The 25597-nt window shown below is 43.1% G+C and overlaps 3 protein-coding genes across 31 annotated transcripts in view; 2 read left to right on the top strand and 1 right to left on the bottom strand.

Annotated features, from left to right (window-relative positions):
* Nucleotides 1-4940, top strand: part of Rg (A kinase anchor protein rugose) — a 409256-nt gene extending 404316 nt beyond the window's left edge. For all 29 annotated transcript variants that reach the window (XM_076445944.1, XM_076445973.1, XM_076445931.1 and 26 more), the window contains one exon: nt 77-4940. In XM_076445944.1, coding sequence (XP_076302059.1) covers nt 77-167 — 91 coding nt within the window. In that variant the 3' untranslated portion in view covers nt 168-4940. The remainder of the gene's footprint in view (nt 1-76) is intronic.
* A 1331-nt stretch (nt 4941-6271) lies between these two features.
* Nucleotides 6272-25597, bottom strand: part of LOC143220381 (synaptotagmin-10) — a 56463-nt gene continuing 37137 nt past the window's right edge. Inside the window, exons 2-10 of the mRNA XM_076446041.1 lie at nt 17464-17726; nt 17236-17382; nt 16843-16974; nt 13438-13592; nt 12966-13134; nt 12764-12884; nt 12007-12178; nt 11708-11908; nt 6272-11451 (exon numbers count right to left, since the gene is read on the bottom strand). Coding sequence (XP_076302156.1) covers nt 11448-11451; nt 11708-11908; nt 12007-12178; nt 12764-12884; nt 12966-13134; nt 13438-13592; nt 16843-16974; nt 17236-17382; nt 17464-17726 — 1364 coding nt within the window. The 3' untranslated portion in view covers nt 6272-11447. The remainder of the gene's footprint in view (nt 11452-11707; nt 11909-12006; nt 12179-12763; nt 12885-12965; nt 13135-13437; nt 13593-16842; nt 16975-17235; nt 17383-17463; nt 17727-25597) is intronic.
* On the top strand, nt 17287-20441 carry LOC143220502 (uncharacterized). The gene is made up of 3 exons (XM_076446141.1): nt 17287-18174; nt 18567-18863; nt 19500-20441. The coding sequence occupies exons 1-2, from the start codon at nt 18036-18038 to the stop codon at nt 18740-18742; spliced, it is 315 nt and encodes a 104-aa protein (XP_076302256.1). The 5' UTR covers nt 17287-18035; the 3' UTR covers nt 18743-18863; nt 19500-20441.

The raw sequence follows: 25597 nt of genomic DNA, 5'->3' as shown, positions 1-25597 counted from the left end.
ACTGTCAAATTCAGTGCGATTGAATCACCCTGTACATTGAACTACCCGTCGATCAACTCGAGAGATTTTGTTCCAGGTTTCTCCTAGCTGGGCTGGCGAACGGGTCGATCGTGATCTTCCACATCGACTTCAACCGGTGGCACCACGAGTTCCAGCAACGTTACTGAGATTGTTTCGCATACGTCTAGCAGAATCGTACTCGCACGATCGCGGCCCATCCGTTGTCCGACTTTCTAGCGCAACAACAACAACGGATCATCTCGAAACCATGGATGCGTCGCAACGATGACAGTCTTCGAGCGATCTGAGACGTAAAAAGCCACGTCTACGACAGACCTTATACGATTCTACGTGAAGATAGAGAGAAAGGAAAATCGCGTCGCGCAATCACACGATGGCGAAGAAGAACGGTGGACAAGGTTCGTCGGTATCGCGGCTGAACAGAACTGAAACTGGACTCCGGTTCAAGGTGTTTAACAGATAAGAGCAACGAGCAACGACGCTTTCGTAACCGTTTATTACAATCAAGTATAGTAGACAGGGCGCAGAACGTAGCCGCGGAGCAGATGGTAACTACGATATTCAGCGTTTAGCAATAAACTCGCTTTCGCGACTCTTTCACAATTCAAGCAGTGCTTCCGTGAGGCGGTGCGAATCGACGGCGACGCGCAAGCGAAAACAGTAGAACGATCTCTCGAACGAGAGCCGTCCGGTCTCGAGACATTGTTCACAGTCGGGATCGATCGCGTGACTCGGCTCGAGTCAAGCTTCAAGCAGTTTGAGGAGACCCGAAGAGAAAACCGGACGCGTTTCTCAACGCTAGTCAATTACGAAGACTCGGATCAATCTCTACGCTTGCGATATGTTCGAAGGCCGATTCTCTTAGTCACACTCGACTCGAGTATAGCGCGCTGATCTAACGCCGATAGATCCTCGAGCAGAAGGTGGCTCGCGATCACCATAGCCGCGAGGTCACCGGAAGGCGACGTTCATTTAATCCGCCTGGGTACGGCCCTCGACACCTTCTAGCGCTGTAGCAAACGTCCCGTTGTAAATACAAGAGGAATGACGATGGAAAATCGAGGAGGGTGGCGAGCGAATGAGAGTAAGCTTTCGGGGAGGGAGACACGTGTACCATTTTCGAGGATAGAAACGTTTCCAATTGTATTTCTACGCCGATGTCGTAATTGCCGCTCGTGATAAACACTTTTTGGCTAAGCACTTTAGTGAATTCAGTTTAACGATAACGTGGACACCCACGCAGATCTGTCGCACGCGAAGCGAAGCCTGCGCAACAAGATGCACTTGCGCTAAAAAGAAAAATAGAGGGGCGATCGACGCTTTTCCGCAGGGCCGTCTACGCTGGATCGCCCCGATCTCTCAAGGAACGCAGCCCCCCACAATCACTGGTACAACCACCGCCAACGAACCCTTCTCCAGCGAACCATCCTTGCAAACACTTTTCCTATTTACCCCGACGTTCACGTCCTTCGAAAGAGATCCTAATTTTTATCAAAGCCGTCCAGCTTAACTTTTCGCGAGGATATTTCTTAGTATTTTCGCACGCGAGGTATAATTAATCAGCAAGACAAACGTTATATAGGCTTAAAGTCGAGAGAAATCACATCCGGAGTTCTCAATTCCCCGGCGAACCGAGATCGTAGAAAGGGAACCGCACGTTGTTCGTGTGTGATGAGCGTGTCGCCCGTATCACGATAAACGACTTGGTCCGCGGGCGTCAGTTGAGCGGAGAGTCTGGTGGAAAACCTTGCTGAGAGAATCACGGATGTTGAGTAAATGTGGTGTCTCGGGCTCTCGTGGTTTAAAACTGTAGTCGATCATGCTCGAGGCTTCGGGCATCGTGTACTTAAAATGCTTATCGAGTTTGGTGCCTGGGAAGTCAACTTGGTTTTAAATTTACTTGGTATCAGTACTTAAGAGGTAGGCTCGTTTCTATGATTGCGAGGGTGCGGGATGCGCGCCCTTATTTCTTCTTGTTTCTCGATAATGCAAAGATGGGGGTTTTCAGTAGATAAATGCACTAGATGGAAGATCAATGTAGGCCGCAATCGCCCTGGAAATCCTATTTTTACGCTGAATAAACCTAAAAATAGGACTTTTGAGGGCGATCGCGGCCTAGATTGATCTTTCATCTAGCGTTTTTCAATGTTGAAAAACCCTACCGTCAACGAGAAATGAGAAAGCGTATCCCGCACCCCTGCAATCGTGGAAGAACGAGTCTACACCCGCGAAGAACGTTTCGCGGCTTGATACACGAGAGCCGAACTTTTTCCACACACACGCGCGTACATACGCAGGCACGCACGCACGCGCTTAGTCGTCGTAAATCTCGATGTGTTTCCTTTGGTGTCGGTGATGTTTCACAAGTCGAGAGTGTCTTTGAAAGACAAGACGAAGAAGCGTAATTGGTGGACAAAGGGAGGTGAGAGCGCGAAGAGGGGACGGTGTGAGAGGGACACATAAATGAGGATAATTCGGAGCGAGCGTTCATGGTTCCGACGATGGCCGTCGCGACGTTAATCTCTTGCGATTCGTGGGTCTATGCTCTGTGTACAATCGCGTTTCCGATTACTCGATAGACTTCTCTTCGATACTTTAATCAAACTATCTTTTAATAGCTTATACATAGAATATATGTTGCTACTTGAACGGATTCCGTTTAGAAGGAAATATTTTACTATTTTAACATAGCGTACTTGATTATTCTACTATAGTTTCTCTTTGTTCTTCTTGTTGGAAGAGCTTTCATCACGTCAGTGCTGCACTTGAAATCAAAACGGAATAAGGGACAGAGAGCTGATCGGTTTTGAGTTGTCGGCGTAAATCGAAGGTAGAAGTGATAGCAGGATATGGTCGCGAACGTCTCAGGATGTATCTAGTCAGGACTCACTGGTCGAGGATGGTCGCGGGCCACCGTCGGTCCCACTTTCTTAGATGTCGATACACTTAAACCATATACAGTACTGGAACTAAGTGGTAGATATAATGGATAAGTTGCATGGTGCCGTCGTTCTAGCGATCGATCACGTTCTTGAGCTTGTGCGGAGAATCACGATATGTGTAACTTGTAATTGTTAAAAACTAGGTATCGCTGGATCTTATTATGCACCCGTCTCGCCTCCGATCGATCCGGCGGATCGATCGATCGTTATCGTACAATTTATATACACGCGTGGGACGGTGTCACGTGTGCCGAGAGTAAGAGAGAAAGAAGAATAATGGGGAACGAGAATGAGGGAGACAGGCACACGCGACAGTGTATTAATATCGCTAACTCGTTGTGAGCGTGCTTATGCATGATTGTTCTGTATTGTTCCGTTCCGCGGGGTGAGAGAGAGAGAGAGAGAGAGAGAGAGAGAGAGAGAGACGCCAAACACAGCGAGAGGGTGAGAGAACAGGGGTGAATGAGTAAGTGAATCGTGCCTGGTGCTTCGGATAAAGTTAATTTTTTCTCGCGTGGACAATTCGCACGCCGCAACTGTTTACTTATTGTACTTAATGTACAGTCGCGTAGTATCGACACCTTATTTTCGCTACGGTGGAAAATAGAGAGAGAGAGGAAGCAAATGGAAAATGGTTAGACGAAAAGCAAATAGGAAGAGCGAAGAAGAAAAATCGCACGCAACGCATAGTCGCGGGGAAAATTACGAAAAAAAAGCGAAACAAAAAAGATTTTAAAAGAAGGGGAGAAGAGAAAAGAGTGCGCACGCGAAAGGAAGAGCGAGAATGAAGTTTTTATATTTGTTTATAGGTGTGTGAGAACGCTGCACTTTTCGAGCAAGTTGTTAGTGAATTCCCTCCATATTGCTATTATACATAAACGATGTTGTAAGAAGGAAAAGAGAAAGAAGAAGAAGAAAAAAAGTCGATTTCTCGTCCGCGAAACTCGAAACCTCTCCGTAAGACACACACGTAATAAGAGTTTAAACGCTAAACTATTTTAAATAACGCTAAGTACAACGCTACAAGACAAAGGTTTCGCCTATAATGAATTAATTGAAAGCGCAACTATACTTTATTCTCATTAATTACTATTGATATATGATTATTACTACGATTATTATTCGAATTATTAGTGTTCTCATCACATGTTTGTGGTTACAAGTCGACGTACTTAAATAATATTAATGAAAAAGGAGGAAAAAAAATAAGATAAGATAAACGCAAACGAAACGGCGAAAGGTATTTGTATATTCGATGAGAATGATTCTAGGGGTTCGTCCGACGGTTTCCGTATCGAGCCAACCGTTTCCGTTTGTTCGACGTTGTTCGTTCGAAAAAATCGAGTGTGTCCACTGACGTTGTCAACGAGAATGTGAGAGATTGAGAACAGAAGCGAAAAGCGGAGAATGGAGGGATGATTGGTTCGTTTAGGATACGGATAGCTGCCCGTAGAACGTACTTACGTAGATTAATCGAACGTTCAATGACGTCTCGATGGCGCAATCATGGACGGATGAGAAGAAAGCGCGCATCAATGCCGGAATAACACTTACTCGGACGCTTAGTCGTTAGAATTCGTAACTCGTTCAGTATTTAACGGCGACTCGCGGAAACGAAATCGCTGTGTCCGCGGACACAGGTTCTTTCTTCCGGTCGCGAAGATCATTTTTCCAATCGATCGATTCAAAAGAAAGTCAATATAACACGCGAGAACGTAGAGAAAAAGTGAAGAGATTACAAGCAGGATAAGAAACGAAATAAAAAAAGAAACACACACCACACGTACACACTCTCATTACAAGTAAAGGGAAAATAACATGTAGCGAAAGAAAATGGGCGAAAAAAAGGAATAAATAAATAAGTCGTAGTGCTGCGAAATCGTAAAGAGAAAAAAAAAGTAAATAAACGAGATCATCGAGTTCATCTGCGTCAAAAGTAGCGTTTTATAATCGTGAAGTCCGTTTCTTAATGATAAGCGATACGATTAACACATACTGTACAGCATTTGTAATGCTACGTAGAGGACAGATAGGACAGAGGACAGACGTACATACAGATACACGTACACACGACATACACGCACGCGCGAACCATCCGCTCTGGATTAAGCTTAAGCCCATACCGGTTTCGCGAATGATTACCGATCACGCTGCAGTTCCATTTATTCAAGACTGAACATCGTTCCGGCGGCATTCCACTCTTCTAATTCGCCGAATCGCGTCACGTTGATCGTAATTGTCGAGCCGAGCGTTTAGCATTTGAAGATTCTCTCGATTAGCGAGCCAGGGAAAAAATTCGAAACGCGAACAAGTTTAAACAAGAAAAAGAATGAAACGAAATGAAACGGCGAAAAATATCTGTGCAACACGAGGACGATATGGCCTAATGTTTTTCCACGATTTAAGGCGAAAAAAATGGATCGATGTTCGATCGACGAACAAATGACTGCAATCAATGGAAAGAACAATCCCTTTTTTTGAGGAAACCTTCGATGCTTGTCCAATTTATGATTTTCTTTTCTCCGATTGACAAAACGAATATGAACGCGATACAGGTGAGAAAAAGCCAAATTCGTATAAACAACAACCACACGTCGATCAGTCTCATCGTCGACGACACGGACGATGCAGGTTTATTCCCGGCAATTTTAAATGAGAGTACTATTAAGTAGAGGTACTTAAGTCGTTGCTACATACCAATATAAGCTCTATTGCTTATTTTATACTTAGTATTATCGTAACGTTTCGATTAGAGGTAACATAATGGGAAAGTTGTATCTTAGCATAAGGTAGGACTAATCTGTAAAGATAAGTAGTCAAATAAATGAAAAGTACATTTGATGTTGCAGACGGGTTGCCCTCACTTCTCCCACACTCGTAATTTCCCACACTAGTCATTTGTAGAAAGGCCTACAGTCGGAGTTGGACAAAATGTAATATCAATTACAATTAAAATTACTTGCCAATTACTGCAATTTCCAAATAATTTTAATGCAATTACAAGTAATTGTAATTGGTAGTTGCAATGACAAGTAATTGTAATGGGTAGTTGCAATTACTTAACGCTAAAATGGCACTAGAAAAAGATAATTAGATACCTAATCAATGGAAAGCATAGCATGCAATTGTAACAGTTCGTATAAATCGATGGATTTAAAGAAGAGTGGGACAGCGAAAGTGGTGGCACGAAAATTCAGTGATGCAAGTCAACGACAAATCCGACACCCCGAAAATTCGAGGTGAAGTTGAAGGTGAAACTGCTCGATTTTAAGAAGCCTGGGGGAATGTATTGAAAGAAGAAAGCTTCGTCGACATAGTACCGATTTATTTATTTCATTCACAATCACGAAGAGGCTACTGCATGCCCGGCTATACAGTACAGATACACATACTCGTTAGAAAATGCATACTATCACCGGCACCGGCTGGTAATCCGTTTGAATCGCCTGCGGTTTGGTTAAATACGATTACGAATATCACTTTCATGATCAAAGTAGACTTGAAACGAGACCGCCGGTTTGTGTGTTTTCCGTTTCGACTTATCGTTGTGCACTGGGTGTTGCAGAACAAGCAGTATCATATTATTCTATGTACGAAAATTAGTTCAGAAGGGAAGAGTAGGGTCTAGGTGTAAAACAATTTCAGTAGAATTTATAATAATTTTTAAACATGTTCAGAGTTTCCTTAATTTTCCAAAATCGTCTCATAGGAATCTGTATTTACATAGTAGTAGACGTGTTGTAACGTGATTTGATAAGTCAAAAATTACAATTTTCACAAGAAACAGAAATGCTGGTTTTTCTTCGGAGTCGTGTGAAACTATTTCTGTAACGTGCAATTTGTTCTACGACACCCAATACGCCATCGACTAATTTCCCGCAAGCAGTTTTGATATGTGTGCACGTACACAGATATTATTGTTCGTCGTTGATCGGCAATGGTGGCCACGACAAAGGACGCCGCAGCTATATCGCCAAGAGTGATCGAAACGATACGTAAGTGAACGCCATCCGTGTGTCACCGCTGACGTACAAAAACAACGCGTAAACATCGATGCTACGCACATTAAGGATTACATGGGAACGGATACAAAACCTGACAGATTCAATGAAACGGTACATCGATAAGTATGGAACATAGTTTTACGGGTTTCCTAGGTACATCGAGTATCTTCTCTAGCATCGACTACACTCTTCTTCTCTGTATCCAAAGTCATCGAAATCAGCATCAGCGTCCGATCTCTGGTTCGCGCGATCTAGTATCGCGCGTCGCGACTCTAAAAGTTCTCAAGGCATCTCCTGCGAGTAGAAAAACGTTCCTATAGTCGAGTCGAAGAAGGACCGCCATTCGTAGTGCTAGTAAAATACCTCGTAGTTTCTGCTGTACTGCGGCGGATGTCTAAATTTTAGAGCAGGGGTGGCCAATCTGTGGCGCATTCGATCTTTGCACCTATTCTTTTGAAGTAGGCGCCGCAACTGGCGTAAATTAATCAATTTAGATCCCACCCCTATTCCTATTTTCCAACCCCAACAATGAACGTAAGAAGGTAGAAAAAGTGTTCGAGTTGTACGGAAATGGACGCATAGTATGTGAAAGGTTGGCCAGCCCTGAGTTAGAGGATAAGTAACACACGTTCCGAGTCGTTCAACCCCGAATTTAGTTTCTTAGGAAAAATCTATCTAGAAGAATCGTCGAACAAGGACCGAAAGGGAGCTCTTCCTCGACCCGACGCATAGTCGGCTCACTGCAACGGCTACTACGCTAGTGAAACGATGCACCGGTTCGTCGCACGGAAGTTACTGGAGTAAGCTCAGTCTGTAGTAGAATGTTTCGCTTGTACGAAAAATACTGTTTATATTCTCTCTTTGTCTTGTTCCTCTGATGCGGCTGATGGGCATCGCTGGATCAATAGATGAGAAGTATGCGCGAATTCCGCGGAATTACAGCCGTTTAGACTGGTGGGCAGTCATGACCAAATTGACTGATGCGGTTTCGTATACGGGGATACAAATATATATATATATATTTTTATATATAATATAATATATGTATGTACGTATATACTTCTGAATTAACTACTGGAAGCATACGATCGTCTGCGACTACGTTTTGTCTAACGCTACGCTAATTCTACTTGTACCTTGGCACATTGTCTTCATTTCACTACGATTATCATGACCGTGTCTGAGGTAATTTGCTCGGTATCATCACTAATCTATTTATTGATACAGGGGTGAGTATACTTTCAACCAACGATGGGCGCGCGATGTCCATTCTCTCGTGGATGTTCAATCAATTCAGTCATTGCCATAACAGATTAAGTGGACTGTTCGTTACGGTAATTTCAAACGAATTCTTGTCGTTTGTTCGTTCCTTGTTTCTCGCTTTATTAACTGCTCACTCTTCGACGTCCTCCCTCCATCCACTGTCCAGAGACGCCCACACGCGGTACAAATTCAGGTCTCCGATCGCTCGTCAACCGAAACGAAGTCGTCGATTAAGGTAAATGTCCCTATACACAGGCGCGGTCCTCTTCGAACCGTTCTGTACAGTATTCAAATTTACAAACGAATAATACTAATAATAGGTCCAGAAAGTTTTTCGTATCGACTCACTTGTTTCGTCGTGGAATGCGAATGTTCTTTGGATTTGAAAATATTACGATTTTCATCGTATCCGTAAAAAAGTTCATTTTAGATTTCAGTAATTAGTAGACTGCGATGATTATGCAATTTTCAATTTTTCTAGACGAGTTTTAAGAAAGTTTGCAGATCACAACAAAATCAAAATTGTACTGAATTCTGTCGAATTTTATATTTCGCCCTGTTTTGTGTGTGTGGACATTTTCAGAAGCCATAAACGCATAAAGATCCGCAGCCTAGTAATTAGTAATAGTAATAAAAGATCGTATTCATCTGTGGTCGCTGATAGAGTCATTTACCTCGCATGATCGACTGAAAAGCTACAATTATGCTGGTTTATTTTATTTTTCCTTACTTCTATTACACATCCATCATTCTCGATCCTTAAACATACTTACATATATCACCGGTAGGTGAACGATATCATACATGCTTTCGCGCCGATCTTCTTCTTCATTGCGTTTGCAGTGATCTATGAAACTTAGGAACCTTCTACAACTATGTTCCCATCAGTTCCTAGTAGGTCGTTCGGAAAGCTCGATCTTTCGCGATTTTATCAAGCAGCTTAAAGATCCTATGCTCGTTGAATTTCTATTTTCTATTAGCAAACAAACCGAGTTATATGACTTTGTACGGCTGTATTCGAAATAAAATTTGCACCGCATAAAAAAAGTTGAAGAAACCGAAAAAAAATCCGATGGTAAATCCTCTCCTTAAACAGCACACGACTGTTTTTATTCGTGCACTGCATTTTCACCCTTGCGGTAATAAAAAGCAAAAGCTGATGGAGAAATGCATATTTGATATACCACAATTTTGCGATTTAAAATAAGGTCAAATAATAACAAATGGAAGCAATGCGATCTCTACACGAGAAACGAAGTTATTTTCCGAACGACCTAATATGTAGTGTGTTTCTGTTAAACGGCTTATAAATGGAGGAAAGACTCGCAAAGGGTCCCACTCATGGGAAGCACTAGTATAGTGCTCCCGAAGGGTCCCAATCATGGGCAGCACTGATATAGGATCAGTTGTCATTCATATTTTCTGAAAACTACGGTTCGCACTCGCGTAGACCTGGCTCCACAGATCCGTAACGCACAAGTGTAATTGTATTACAGCTATAAACAATATTATATAGATACATTATAAAGAAACAAATAATTTTAGTCCGAAAGAAATATACTTAACGAGTGGAGGAGCGAAGATGTCCAAGAAATGAAGATGTTCAACACGATAAAAAGAGAAAAACATGCGAACAAATTGCCTGGCGCGTTTCGAATCGATGGAGCAGAATATATTCGATCGACAACGATCCTCGGCGTCGATCAGACATCGCGAAGAATCGTTGCAAGACGATTGGCAGGCCTCCGTGTGCTTGTTATCACAAACGGTGCCCTCCGACGAGCTTTATAATTAAACACGTATCGGCGGTGAATAAGAACATTTGCGCGAGCGTGGCTGAGGAGCGTGAATTAGTAAACGTCTGTCGGCCATTTCGATTTAGTCTTGCAGAGTTAATTCTCGTCGATACAACGCTACCGTTTTTAGGAATATTGCTATTACGAGTCTAGGAGAAGGGTTCGTCTGGTTAACGCGGGGCTTATTGTCGTCAGAACGTTCTCTTCGCGGTGTTGTTGTTCGCTAGATTGTTGATTAGGGCTGTTCCGGGAAAACGCGAAAGAAGAATCTTGTTTTGCGAGAGTCTTCGGAGGACTACCATTTCGAAAGCAGTTATCAAACGTTACACGGTACATTAACAGTTAATTAACGATACGCCACAGCAAGTGATAGGCAACTACATATGTTTCACGTATATATTTGAGTTCGTGTGGCCGGAGCTTTAATCTGCTCGGTACACGAGGATTGCGTCTGCGCTGTTGTCGATTGAAAATTTTTGTACAATTATACGAAGCGATATGCTGCCTCTGGAGTGTGTTTGTGTGTGTGTGACAACTTTAAACGATGTTTCCTTTCGGTGCGACAATTATATGTTTGATCGTTTCTGTTCATATACATCAAATCATCGTCGACACCTTCTGATCGCGTTTGCTTCGTTCGATCGGGAAGCAAAGTTTCGCGTAATAGCTTCCTCGCAATTTGCAGCCAATTCGCCGACCAACAGCTGTCGAAGAGCAAACGGTTTCCTGCAGTTACATCGGTCGCGTAAAAATCGATTCACTCGCTATCATCTATCTATTGAGTTCGTGTACGTCTCTCGCCTCTCTCTCTCTCTCTTTCTCTAGCGCGTTGATAAAGTTTATCAGTATAGTCGGCAGACGATTCATCTTTTCGCGCATGGTTAAATTCAGGACCAGCCTGGATTCATCTTCAAAAAATAAAACTATTTTATCTTTATTTCTTTCGTTCGCTCTTTCTTTCTTTCTTTCTTTTTCGTTCGCTCTCTCTCACTCATTCTCTTTGACTAGTTTCTTTGCTATTTGTCAATGGTTCACGTCTTTGCCTGAAACGTTCAATCATCCTGATATAGTTTTGAGCAACCTCGGCTATCATCCTTTTTCTTCTCTCTCTCTCTCTCTTTCATTACAAACATTCTACTACAATCTACTAGTCGTTTACTATTCCACGCTCGCCACATGATTATATTCCAAAGCACAGAGTTTGTTTTTTCTGCTTTTCTTTTTTTTTTGCTTTTTCTTTGTTTTGTTTATTGTTGTATGGATTTTTTTACTTGTTTCTCTGGAGCCCCTGGTTTAGATAGAAATTGTACTTAAATCAGTCAAGCGGTGTGCATTTAAATGACGACAGAAGGAAACAACGCCCAAGCCGACGTCCGACAATAATTGCGTTTTCCGCAAACCTGTTTCTGGACGCGTTATCTTCATCTGGAAAACAGACAGAAATTAATTCGTACTTTTTATCAACCCCATACCGTGCACAATTTCAACCCTGTGTCGAGACACACGTATTTCGAAACATTGTTATTTAGACAAAATAGGCGAAGAACTGATGAACGCGACTCGGCGCCGCTCGAGTGGACGCAATAAACCGCCTGGGCGCTGTAGCGGCGCCGCTCGAGTGCAAAGGGTTAAGCGATTATGCTGGAAATAAACGTGGACAACACAGTTTTCACGGACTCACCTCTTATTTAAGCAGCTCAGACTCATTGGTAGCGGTTCCGAACTGACAGCCGGGATATGGCCAGCAACTGTTTCCAGCAGAGGGTACCATTGCGCGACCGGTTGTCTAGGGTTGTCCAACATCTCTAACCAATGATCACGTCCAATCCCGATGAAACTGGAGCCAATCGCTGTGCAACCCATTAATTCGTTCGCTCCAATCCTGAGGAGAAAATTGGATTGCAGCGTTCGTGATGATCGGCGATCGCGTGCGCTAAAATCGCCGGGCGAACGCGTCTCCTTCGGTATTCCGTCACTCACCTGTCATAATCGACTACTTTTACTATGAGACTGACGTCCTCGATGTTCTCCTCGGGCACGTCGAACACGAGAGCCTCATTGTAAGATGGGAACAGCGTGTTCTTCTTCACCGAAGTCTTCTTCTTCTTTATTCTCTTGCCTTGGCAGAGCAGGTAAACCTTCACGTACGGATCTGAAACATTTTTCGTACAACTATCAAGCTCGATGTGTCTCGATCTTGTTAACAAATAGTCGTAATTGTTAATGCTCTTTAAAAACTTCTTTAATGGACATTGTAAGGTAATCTATGGGCATTGGAAGATGTAAAAATCTCTGAATTCATTGATTCTTACAATTTTTGCTATTTTCAATCAATTATATTTCGTAGCAACCTTCATGGATTTTATAACTAACTTAGACCTAGCAAAGGCACCTCCTAGATCTTCATTTCAGGCACAGATAACAAATTTAATTTTGGTAAACTAGTCCTTCTAACGCTAAGTCCTTTATTCGTTTGTAAAATGTGTACGAACACTTTGTACTGCACCTAATCGCTGTGTTCCTATTCCTCACCACTAGCCGACACGTGTTATTTGCTTTGCATAATCATTCCCGGTGATACAATTGAACGGTGTGCAAAGCTTATTGTGACAAAGCAATAACGGAGCACCGGTTGCGAACGAATAACGTTACGCCATTCTACGTGAATCGGGCATTGCGTAAGTCGTTGCGTGAATTTCCGCGTGAAGATTCTACAAAACAATTGAGATCGATTTACCGGAAAATCCTGTTATGTCCATGGCTTTCAGGTTCCTAGCCTTGACGACGGTCACTGTTAGTCGGCCTGCCGTTGGCAGGTAGCAAAGCGACAGCATCAACTCTCCGAGATCCACTTTGTCCTAAAAGTGTACGCGCAGAATTGCTGTTAAAATCACATCTCGAAACGATTTCGCGGAGATTGGCTGTGCGAGGTTTGTTACCTGCATGGCGCACATGATGTCCATCATGTACTCGATCTCTTGGGATAGATCGGTGCACTCTAACAATCCTTTGAACACTACTTGCCCAATCAGATCGTGTCGTGAGAAGCGATCGAAATCGTACACCGAGAATTGGAGGTATCGTTCCCGCAGTTCATCGTACGATACGCTGGCGACAGATTTCGATTGTGAATTATCGTCGAATTGCAAACACATTTGTGCGCGCGGAATTTTTAAAGAACTACGTCTCTGTTCTTTACTCTTTTATTTTACACAACGATCCGCAGTCAGCTGATTAGTCACTGGAGAAGTTAAAATTTTCATTTCGGAAGAGAATCGAGAAATATATTCTACAGAAATGTAAGGCTGCGTAATGCTCTGCAATTCAGTTATTATCTCCGATATTCTGGAAGCATTGTGCTAGTGCGCTTGTGAAGGGTTCTACGTAGATTGTCAGATGCAGTTTAGTCACCTGAAGATGAACGTCTCGTTGAACACCGGGTTCAGATTCTTTCGATGCACCTTCGTCTGATACTTCTTCTTCCTGTCCGGCAACAGGTATATCTTCACGTAAGGATCGCTGCTACCTGTCACGTCCTTCACTGGTAGTTCTCGGGCGTCTAGAACCTGGTATTGACAGGACGAATTACAAATGTGGACGTGGCGAGGTGTACAGAAATATTACACGCAATAAAGACGAGTTAACGTCACTAATTCTTCTAGCGTTATTCAAAATATTTGTTGCATTATTAAATCTGTATTCGATAAATCTCACTAACGGTATTTAACATTTTAATGAACCACTGAAAGTATTGGACGAGGTGTTACATCAGTTTTTCATCGGCAAAATTATGAAAATCATAGAAAATAGAAACATTTCAGACCGGAAGGAAAATTCTGTTTTCGAATTAGGATAGAATTCTTCAGAATCAAAGCATTAAAACAAGAATTAATTCCTCCGTTAATCAGTTTCTACTTTGACCACAGAAGTCGCAAAAATTTGTAGGACGATTACCGCCGTTCAGAGGTTTGCAGAGGATGTTTAAATGCAGAGTCCGGAGATCCCTCGCGGGGGATCTCGAAAGCAGAAACTCCTCTGGCACGCAATTCGAGCGTGACGCGGAGCGTCGTTAAAACCGCAACGCTCGTTCCGCGAAAACGCGAGGTATGCGACGCGTTGAATATTACTTTTACAGTAATTCGCCCAGCGAGGCCCGCGGAGGTGCGCGACTTGCCCCGGGACCTGCAATGCCTGCAATTTCTGCTTTAATGACCTCTCGGCGCATATGCGCGAAAAACGAGCGGACGCGAACAAAAGGAACGGTGATTAAGAGCGGAGCGGACGAGAGCAATGTAACTCTCTCGCGCAGAGTCGTTAACAGGTAAATATAACCGGCACTTCTTGGAAAAAGGGTTCGATCGATCTTATTTTACATTTTGTAAATATAAAAGTGCGTCAGGATATTAATATTGCCTTCAGACGAAGGAAGCCGTCTAATTTTATCCCTCTAAGTCGACCGGTTCGACGACCCCTAATTAATCGGCGCGTGTCCCAATATTTTCCCTTCGAGTGTACAATTTTTTGCGGGGACCCTTTTGAGTCCCTAAATGTTCTTTTATAAATTATGACGACGGACAAATTGAACATTATGTGGATCAGTGGAATATACAAACTGAATAAATTTTTATTTCATTCAATATCTATTCGATAGCGACGAATAAAATTCACCAAGTCAACACCGCGAGACGCGTTGAGTCGGGAAGATGATTACGCTGTATTTCAAAAACGAATTACATTGTAATTTAATTAGATTTAATTGAACGAAGACGTGGTAATGGAATTACTTTGTAGTTATACACCTAATACGTGAAGCGATTCGATCGTAATTCAACGCAACTCCGATGGCCGAGTGCTCGAAAACAGAAAGGGACGAAACCGAAAGTGGGCCCTCGGCGGTTCGAGCAGCAGTTAATTCGCGGCATTAGCATGATTACACGGTGACGGGAGATAAATTCAGGCGTCTGTGGGCTGTTAAACGGCCGCGTTTCTTTATCTCCGTCCTCGGTGAGATTTATGAATGAACCAGATGCGCGCACACACGCATTTATATTTCTGTGTCCCGATATGTGAGCGCGGCGCCGCCCTATTTATAACAAATTCAATCTCGCCGAGATCGTATCCCGCCGCGGAACAGAAATAATACATCAGCATTGATATTACCTAATCAGCGGCGAATCGTAATCGAACGGAAGCTCTGTGGTGGCGCTCGCCCGCCGCGCCGCGTCGTATCCTGCACTTCATTATCGTTATCCAATAACTCGCACTAAATATGGTAGGCGCGTAATTAGCTGACGAGAGAGGAATCGTCGACTGAATCTACCCACGCGCGTGAAAACTTTGCGAACGTTTTCCATAGTGGCGCGAGGTGACGATGATGACGCTCGAGAAGTTTCGCGAATGAGGCCGAGGTGGACGTAACAACCGGTGGATAAATGCAGCATTTAACAGGAAGCTTTGTATCTAACAATTTCTGTTTCGTGGAACTATCCACACAGTTTGATGACGAATTTACACCATCAATCGGTCGATTTAAGTAGATTATCTTCTAAATGCTCGGACCACAGGGACTCTTGATTATACAAAATGCAGCTTCATTATTTTTATTCTTCTCATTGCGTACTACAGGGAATTTCTACATATCATTTATTTATATTTCGAATTTATGTTCCATCGCGCGGAAAACCTGCGGTCGAGCACTGCGTGCTTCCAGTACTAACCACGCAGATAATAATAACGGAACCGCATTTCCTGAATAATGTGAAATCCCTTTGGTGACAAAGTATGCGCATGTAATTTCAAGTAGACAAGGTGGTCATGGACAAACAGAGTCGGCGTTACCTTGTCCTACTGTCCGTGGGGAAACAGTCCATGCGGAGATTTTACATAAAATCTTACATAAAGATTCAGAAAAAGAACGATCGGTTACATCGCGCTCGGCCGCAACGCACAGTGGGACCTTTCGTCCAAATCGGAGACAAAATCAAAGAACTTTCGATAGAAATGAGGTAGAGCGATGAAATTTTTTTAAAATTAAAGCTGAAACTTGGCAGAATATGGGAAAAATAGGGAGATTATGGTACGAACGTTTTATTACCTAGAAAAAATTCGTTAAACTTTCACAATTTCAAGAAAATTGCGGTTTTTTCGTTTTCTCATTTCTATTGAAAGTTCTTTGATTTTGTCTCCGATTTGGACGAAAGGTCCCACTGTGCGTCGTTTCCCTTGTCGGCGTTTCGTTAAAAATCGCAGCCCGATGGCCACGACGCAGCCTTGAGACACGTATCCAGGACCTAAATGCAGTTCGCACGCGATCGAGTATATCATAAACCGGGGGCCGATATAATTCTGAGCAAACCGATGAAACTGGAACGCGAATGTCGGTCATCGTTTGCGTGGGAAGAATTCATCGCCGCCTCTGTCCGCCCCACGTTGACTTCGCGTTACGTGCACGGCTTGAAGATAAACTTGCGGCCCTGGGACCTCGAACGATACTTCGACTTACGTCGCCACTCCAAGAAAGCCAAACAAACTTTCAAGATACTTCGAGATTGTTTTAATCGATTTCCTGCTGGACGTTATCCAATTTCGTTTAATTGTAATGTTGTAAGACAGCACCGCGACTTCTCTAACCGTAGACTGCAACGGGAACGAGAGGAAATATTTCTGGAAGTTGCCCGAGTTCTCTAATTGCGTCACACTAATTTCTATTCATTTCCGCGGAATCAAATATTCTGTTTCACTGGACTCTCGGTCCGGTGACTTTCTCTCTCTCTCGCTCTGGGGAGGGGGGTCCATTAAGAAAATTATAAAACTCACTCTAACAACCAATCCCTCGATCTCTTTGTCGTAGAGCAGAGAGAAATGCAGCTTGCCGGCGTACTCCATCTCCGTGGTGCTCGAGCTTTCAGCGCTCTCCTGCCTCTGCAACTCCTTCTTGTAAAGTTCCGGCTGCAATTGCGAATAATTCAAATTTCGACAGGGCCGAACGTATCGGTTTATTTCCCTCCAGATTTCTCGGTGGGAAACGAAAAGAGCCTAGCAGGTTAAGATTGTGAAAACTGACCGAGAAATACCACTCTGAGTAAAATTTCAGATCTCTAAGGGGATCCAAGATATGTCACATTTCTTTCAGAATTTCCGTTGTGGGAGATCATCGTGAAAAACAATAAAAACGGATGTTCATTGCTTTAAATTACAATTTTTAAATACCTTGATTAGTCCGAGGCTGGAGTCGCTGCGATTCTCGAGGTTGCAGATGCTGAACTTGATGTTCGGCAGGTCCAGTCGGTGGGAGAGTTGTCGTTGGAAGCTTTGATGCCTCATTGGGACGATGGGTAAAGTTGTCTGGCGCAGTACCTACACGAGAAAGATGAAAAACAAATTGAATATTCAAAACATCGATGTTTGCCGTAGTTAATCAGGACTTATTTGTGGTACCTTCTTGTTGTCCTTCTGCTCCTGAACGTACTCGTGAGTGACGGGTTCAGACTGAAGATCCGGCAGAGAATGACTGATGCGGATAGCGTTTTGCTGCGACAAGTCGTTCTCGCCGACGTCTTCCTTTATGTACGACCTCATCCACGTCATCCATCGCCACGAGGATGAACACTGGAAGCTCACGGCTGCCAGCAGTAACAGCACCATCAACGTGACTCCGGAGCCTATCAGCAGCTGATACGAGAACGTTTCCGTCCATTCTTCTGCGAACAAATTCACACGCCTTTAATATCGTGTCGCGTCGCGCGTCGCTGTGAAATATTGCGGGACGAAGAATTCCGCGTGAGAAGTTCACGGTGTGCGCGAACGCGTTCCTTGCTGGCAATAATCCTTAATACAATGGCGCTTCGGATGTCTGTTCTAATTAATATAGCTTATGTTGTGTTTAACGCGTTCAACAATTTTCCCGCAGAAGTACCCTCGACGAAGGCTATTTAATCTTCCAGCATTTGCTACAAGATACTCGCTACGGCAATGGTCATGTAAACGCCGACACGTACTGTTCGGAGCAAATGAAATCCAGGGCGACGATAACTGCGTGGATATCTGGAGCAAAGGAGTATTACTGCGGAGAGGAAGATGCTATTCATGAGAACGACAATGTCGCGATCGCGATTGCTAGTCCAAATATTGACGCAGCCGAGCGGAATGGTGAGCTATGATGCTTGTGAAAGGGATACTGAAATTTGAAGGTTCTCAGTTTGGATAGTGCACACAATCATTCTACACGTTTCAGTGCACAGCTGGCTTGATTAATACGAATCTTTGTCTTTCTTTTATAAAGTACAAGGTGCGCCATCTTTTATGTCGGTATGTAAAGATTGAATAACTTTAACATTTATCAACGGATTGACTTGAGTAAATATGTTTTTGAAACGTCAATTCAGTACAATTTTAACCATGAATTGGAGTAAATTAAATAAAAATACCTCATATATGGAAATCGGTTGTTCTTTTTTAAAGTTATTCAATATTCACATACCGACATAAAAGATGGCGCACCCTGTATATCCGAACAGATTCATGTTCCGACCCGATTGCAGATTCTCCAGCAGACGAAGTGTCGACGCAGCGACGAGATTTCCATCCGCCTCGGCGAGCTAGTCTTTCAAAGCCGAGGAATCGCATGGTAATTGCACAAACGATGCCGAGGATGCGAATCCCCGGGGGCGCGGAATTGGAATCGGCACGCGGCGAGGCGTCGCGTCGCGCGCGTTAGTTGGGATAACTGACGCGCCGTCTTCTGCCATCTTATTTGCATTATCCGCGGCAAACAAGGCCTCGTCATTAAGGACGCGGTTAATGGACGACACAGGACAACGGAGCGACGCCTCGCGGAGGTAAGCGTCGTTGTTCTCGCATCTCTTCGGCTGGCTTTCTCTTTCTGGTCGTAGGCAGTCGCACAATACCAAGAGTTGCACCGCGCAATTAGTCACCGAGGCGTGCAGGACGTTACTCTTCATTTGCATCGTCTTCGGAGCCGTTGCGCAACCGAGTCTACGATTTTCAACCCGCGAAACGACCGGCAACTATTGCGCCAATAAATGAGTCACGTACCGTCGGCTTAAAAGGCGCGGACAATAAACTATTCTCTTCGTCTTTTCGACCGGCGACGAGAAAACTCGCCTTTCCGAGGACGAAGATGGGCGTCCCCGTTGCGACACGCCGGAAATGCGAACCTCGGACGCTCCCAGACCGCCTCGATGGTTTTTCCACGAAATTGTTACTCACAGACTCACTTTTAAGGGGGTGGTCTCGGTTTTCCCTTTATTTTGTATTTTATTCGAATTGATACTTTCGCAGAAATATTTTATTTGTTCATTGTGCTAAACTGTAATGCACAATCTATTACGATTCTTAATCCTTATGTCAATAACCAACCATTTTCAATTGACTTCTATAACTTCTTCAATACATTTGCTGGCGAACAGCAACATAATTGCAGATTTTATATTTCAGATTAATTTATATTTCAGGTGTACAGATATGCATTCAAACTGTTGGTTATGGACACAAGGATTAAAGCAGCTTTCCCGATTGCCAGATATCTTTGTAGAGAACTATTGCAGCAGATTTGATCACCGGGTGGGAAAGGGATCGGCCGATCAAATTGTTCGACCCTGAGCTTCGATCTTTTTCCGCTCCAGCCAGTCGAGCTATACAATAGGTCGCGGCTGGCTCCATACCGTTTGGACAATTGGTTAAACTCGAACATACTTGTCCGACAACATCAAACGCTAAAGACGTGGACTACGAATGGCCACCAATCTCCCTCTTCAAGATTAATTGAAACCCAGACAAGGAATTCAACCAAGTTTCGAACTCGGAGTCTCCTCGAGGCAGACGTCCTACCTGACACGGTTGTTTCTAAGCGGAACATTATCCGCGAACGAAGAACACGGACACTGTACAAGATAATATTTGGGATAAACACTAACTTACTCAATTTTGGCTAGATAAACGGAAGCGGTAATTCCAACAGCGCCGAGCGCTCAAGTTCTCACGGGAATGAGGAGTGCCTTAATCTGAAGGACACCCTCGAGCTAGGATAACCTTCCTGCAGGTAAGAGTGTTCCGTTGCCGAAGGAAGTTGGCACGCGGTATCTCGCGGAAAACAATGGTTAAATTGGACGAATTACGCTTTGAATTGCTTCCCCACCCACCGTACTCTCCAGATTTGGCCCCCAGCGACTACTGGCTTTTTGCAGACATGAAAAAGATGCTCCAAGGAAAGAAATTTGGCTCAAATGAAAAAATGATTGCCGAAACTGAGGCTTATTTTGAGAGCAAAGACAAATCGTTTTACATAAAGGGCATCGAAAAGTTAGAGGAGCGCTGGAATGAATGCATCACTCTTGAAGGAGAGTATGTTGATGAATAAAGTGGAATTTCTAAAAAAAAATTTGTTTTCTTAGTTAGACCGGAGACGTTATGAGTGATGTGTTATTAGATTATATATTGTGTTGTATTTTAGAGCGTCGCGACGCGGTTCCAAAGTGGCAACCACCTGCCGCGTCTAATATCGCCGATCGGGAGGATCGATAGCGTGTTTATGATTTTCCATAGATGGATATTCCATTAAGCTTCTTGTCTGCGTATTTGTCGGTGACCGGCGTTTATCGCGTCGGTGGATCCAGTTATCGTAAAGTCGGGCAGCATAATAGCTAGCTAGAACGAAGAAGGGCGCGCATTAAGCTGCCGTCCAGGCATCATCATTTTTATCGTGCGTGGCCGCACATCGACACGCACCCAGCTGAAAGTAACCGGCGATAATCGCGTGACGGCGACGATAACAGGCAAAGGTTCGGGCGTAAACTCGATTTACGACTTACTTGGTCGCAGCCCGTGCCCGGCTACCGTTCCCGACGTACGCACTTAAGTGATTGATGAGTCTCGCGACGAGTTGCGCTTTTACCGGCCTCCAACAGTCGCTCGTGACCACCCCGTGATCCACCCTGCGGTTTTTAGTGTCGGTCACGGTCCGCCAGGGCTTTTAGAACCTCGTCGTCAACTCATATGGCCGTGCTTAAAAGATCCGCCGAGAGAACAGGTGCTAAAGCACGGCGCGCAGAGACAAAATGTGGCTCACAATGAATTGGCACTTTATGCAAATAAAGTGTTCGAATTGATCTCTGAAGATATTAATTATTTCATCATCGGAAATTCTATTTTATTTTTCATATATTTGGGGTTCGAGTAACCTTGAATTTTCTGCAAGTAGTCATTAGATATATTTGTAATAATATGTCTGCGATGTTATCGTTACAGTTCGAACTAACGTAATTGGCAAGTATCTTACTTATTAATTTTAATACTCCGTGTGGATTTGTAGACCTTATACACAGCAGTTAAATATTATAAATTTACTTTAAATGTTCCAGTTAAAATATCTGCCGTACTAATAATCCTTCGACATACATTAGTCGAATTAATTGTACATGCATAAAATACACTAAAAACGTAGAATGAAATAATGAAATTGATGGTACCTATACAATAAAATACATTAAAAACGTAAAATGAAATGATGAAATGAATAAAATGCTACATAAAATACATTAAGAACGTCAAATTAAATAATAAGATTAGTGGTACATGAGATACATTAAAAACGTAAAATAAAATAATGAAACGAATACTACATGAAATACACTAAAAACGTCAGATTAAATAATAAGATGAATGCAACATGAAACACATTAATATGCATGATCATAAAATAATTTCACATCCACCGGGCGGAATTTGAATACACGCAATTTGCAAATATCTGCATAAATATAAATTAGCGAATTGTGCGACGAGATTTATGACGCGAATACACGGAAGTAGCGAACGAAATAAATTGGCAAGTTCGAATATCCGTCTTCCTCGATGTTCCACCGAGAGACAAATGTTACGACGAACAAGAGCCGGATGAGGGTCGGAGAAAAATAACTTTCCGAGAAAAATCTGATTGAACGAAACATGGAGGATCTATATATAGATGTGTCGTTCCGCGTCCCTTTTCCATCGAGTCCACCGATTCCATTGGCCGGCGCGGGGCAAATCGATTAGAACAAATCACCGTTCGAAAAGCGGGATCAATTGTTCCGTTCCGGAACAAACACCAGTGGCTTTCATTCGGGAATTCACGGTCTCCCGTCGACCAGGTTCAATTATCGATTCGCTGTGGTTTTTTTTTATCTTCCGCATGAGTTTCTCTCCAGCCTTGACCCTCGCGTCCCGTTGCGTAGGAGTCGAGGCCGAGCGGGATGCTGTGTACGTTACCTACGTACGTTTTTACACCGGGCGATTAGGTCAATTTAACGCCGAACTTGCCGAGGGCTGGGGGAATGATCCTTCTCAATTAGTATCGACTTCTATTATTAGGCGTGCAATTTAATTCGCAACCGCCCCTGCTTCGTGAATATATCGATTACTTACGAAACAACTAAAATACATACCTTCATTCTACAAAATCTCTTGATTAGTGAAGAAACCTGTTGCTCATTTAAAAAAGAAAACGATTCGAATTTATTTACGTCGCTACCGAATATAATACCAGGCGAATTTTAGTCGGAGATGACGTTCGAGCCCGGAGCAGCACGTGTTTGAATCTCATGGTCACGCTTCTACGTAACTGAATGATTCCGCTGTGACGATATACCGATAGCCCTGACCATACCGTTCCAACGAGTGCGGTAATCTCGAAGAGGACACCGCCGAATGCCACGTGTCGGCTGCATTCAACGGAATCATTTTCTGAAGAACTTTATACATATACAGTGGGTGTACAAAGTATTCGTACACCTTTTAAGAACTATGTCGATGGAATTTTCAGCATGTGTATAACTAACATAGATCTACAAAACATATATATTCTAAATTTTCATTGAGGGCCCAAATAAAAAACTTTTAAGAAATCCCTTTTTTATTTCTGCATTTAACCTTGTAAATTACAATTTTTTGAAAGTCTTTTTTGCATATCATCTCGTAAATCAATGCTTCTAATTGATTATAGAAAATCAGGTCGTTTGGTACAATTATAAAAAAGTTGTTGGTTCTTAAAAGGTGTACGAATACTTTGTACACCCACTGTATCTACAGCTACAATTAGACTGCGGATTTTATGCATTTATGGAACAATGAGTAAGCGAGATTCTAAACAGCGAGAACATCAGAGGAAGTGGCAAATATTGCTGCGTTATTCCCGACTTATTCAGGATGCTAATGGAAGATAAACTGCAGAGAGAAATGAAGCATTTCACAGATTCTAGGCAGACAAAACGAGCAACTTTTTATTCGAAAGAGCATATATGTGCTCATGATTATGGAAGTGGTCTAAAGTCCAAGTGAAACTTGAAAGAAATGAGTTTATCAGTTATTTTATATCACATCATGTTAAACTAAATTAATCTAATGGAATTTGTACGATATTGTGAAAAATGCCAGCCAAAAAAAGTCACTCCAACCGAGATTGTTAAACAAGATTGAACGGCGCAAATTCACGTCGAACAGCATTCGACGTTAATGAACCTCGAAATACAATTCCCACAGGAAGATTACTTAAATATTGAACACCGCTTCCCGAAGGTTTTAAAATATGAAACCCGCGAACGTTGTGAAAACAACGGAGAAATCGGAAGAGAATTCCGTAACCGACGTATCGGGGGAACTGCTGTTCAAGCCATGGCGAGTGTTCATCAATCATATTGACAGCTACCACGGTGCGAAATTGGCCGACGTAAGCACTATTTTATCGCGTTATTAGAAGAAATCGGTGTTCCGTGCGCGATTCATCAGGCAACCCTTACCGTTTAGCATTGAACTTCCAATCTCGAGCCGGAGAATTATGGTACAATGTCTAGGTTATCGGTGCAGCGCGAGACGCGGAGGAAAAACGAGAGAACACCCCGATGGTATCGATTTCAAATTAGTTACGGTACTTCCCCTTTAACGTACCTACGAGTCCGATCTTTTTTTAACGTTGTTGGCACAACGCAGCTTGAGGGGAAATGTACACCGAGGAAATTATATATTTACTCATGCATTTCACCCTTTTTTATAGCTGCGATAAGGAAACGATGTAAATAGTTTACGTTGTTCTCCTCCTCCTCATCGTCGTCCTCCTCAACCTCTGGACATGGAAACGATTGTGGCTAATTATTTCTTAAAGGATACAGTTTCTGAAAAAAGTATTATTTTTTGGGAAAATAACGCAACAAATTAATTCTGAGGACAACTTTAGGCAAGATTTAGGCAGATTCCGGCAACTGCTAAATGCGGCAAGTCCGGCTTATTATTTCCAAATTTAATTGACCTTGAAGGTCGACTTCAAGGACGCCATCAAGTGCATCACTCTGAACTGTACAACTCTGGATCTAGCACTTTTTTCCACAAACGTTTCCGTCTCCAGAGGTTGAGGGGTGCTTTCTACCCCTAGAAAGCGTATTTAACTGAAATAAACAAACATGTATTTGATATTTTTCGGTGTTTAATGAGTACGTTACATTTCATTCAAATCATCGAGTATCAGTTGGGTAGAGTTACTTGTACGTGTGTACGAAGGACAGCAGAGGGGAGGCAGTAAGATATTTCCAAATTATCCCCACTGCATCACCGGAAGTGGACCTCGTTAAATATCCGTCATAAACTGCACGCTACATTTAATGAGAATTGATTAAGGCTGCCCTCTGTATACTTTCATTCCTAAAATGCTGTAACCTGCGCGTTTTAGGAAAAGTAGAGGTCTTTGGTTTCGTTTGTACCTAATGTAATAAATCTCTCACGAGATTTTCTCAATAAAAAAAGAAAAATCGCGACTGCGTTCACCGCTAAATAGACTCCACCTCTGACCAGGCAAACGAGCTTTCTCCACGGTGGGGAATGATCGATCCGCCTCGATAAATACCTCAGAGATTGCGGATTCAGGGAGAAAAATGACTACACGGGACGGCACGGCGTAAAAATTAATACATACATCTCCGGTTCACTTTTTCCAGGAAGGATTAAATACTCAAGATCGCGCGAGGCAAAAAACTGGATACATAACGAGCGCATGGGTTTAAATACCGGCGCGGTGGTAGAGAAATTCGCTGATTGCGTCGGCGTAATTATATGTTGAACCTCCGGGGTGTCTCGGAACGTTTTATATCCCGCGTCGTTGGACTCGTCTCGACGGTCTCGTTTTCCTTTTTTTTTTGCCCGGCACGAAAAGCTTCTAACCCCTGGTTTATAAGGTTCATGTAAGTCGGAGTTTTTGCTCGGACCTTTGGCAATTTTCGCGTGTAATCTCGCCCGGTCTCGGCCGTAAATACATCTTTAAAGCAGAAAAGCGAGAGGCGAGTGGAGATTCCGCAATTGTGGCTGTAATTCAACACGAGGCGCGATCACCGTTGCATAAATTTCTACCTTTCGCCCTCCCCACCCTCTGGAAACTGCATTAGCCCTGTTAGCCATTCAATGGACTGCGATGCGACGAGCCGTTCACTTAACTCATTACCAACGACATTACTGAATTTATTCCTGACCGACGCAATTTGGCGGTGAATAGCTGAAGAAAACATTGTTACGCTCCCAGCAATCCAATTTC

This window comes from Lasioglossum baleicum, chromosome 2, assembly GCF_051020765.1.
Source record: "Lasioglossum baleicum chromosome 2, iyLasBale1, whole genome shotgun sequence".
NCBI classification, from domain to species: domain Eukaryota; kingdom Metazoa; phylum Arthropoda; class Insecta; order Hymenoptera; family Halictidae; genus Lasioglossum; species Lasioglossum baleicum.
Note: the sequence above shows the minus strand (reverse complement) of the source record. Positions and strands in the feature narration are given on the sequence as shown.

What these genes read in the sequence shown, in the direction of transcription:
- LOC143220502 (XM_076446141.1), top strand. Translation starts at nt 18,036, where the DNA reads ATGAAATCCAGGGCGACGATAACTGCGTGGATATCTGGAGCAAAGGAG. An exon ending in TGACGCAGCCGAGCGGAATG is followed by an intron (nt 18,175 to 18,566) that starts GTGAGCTATGAT and finishes ACCCGATTGCAG; the next exon opens with ATTCTCCAGCAGACGAAGTG.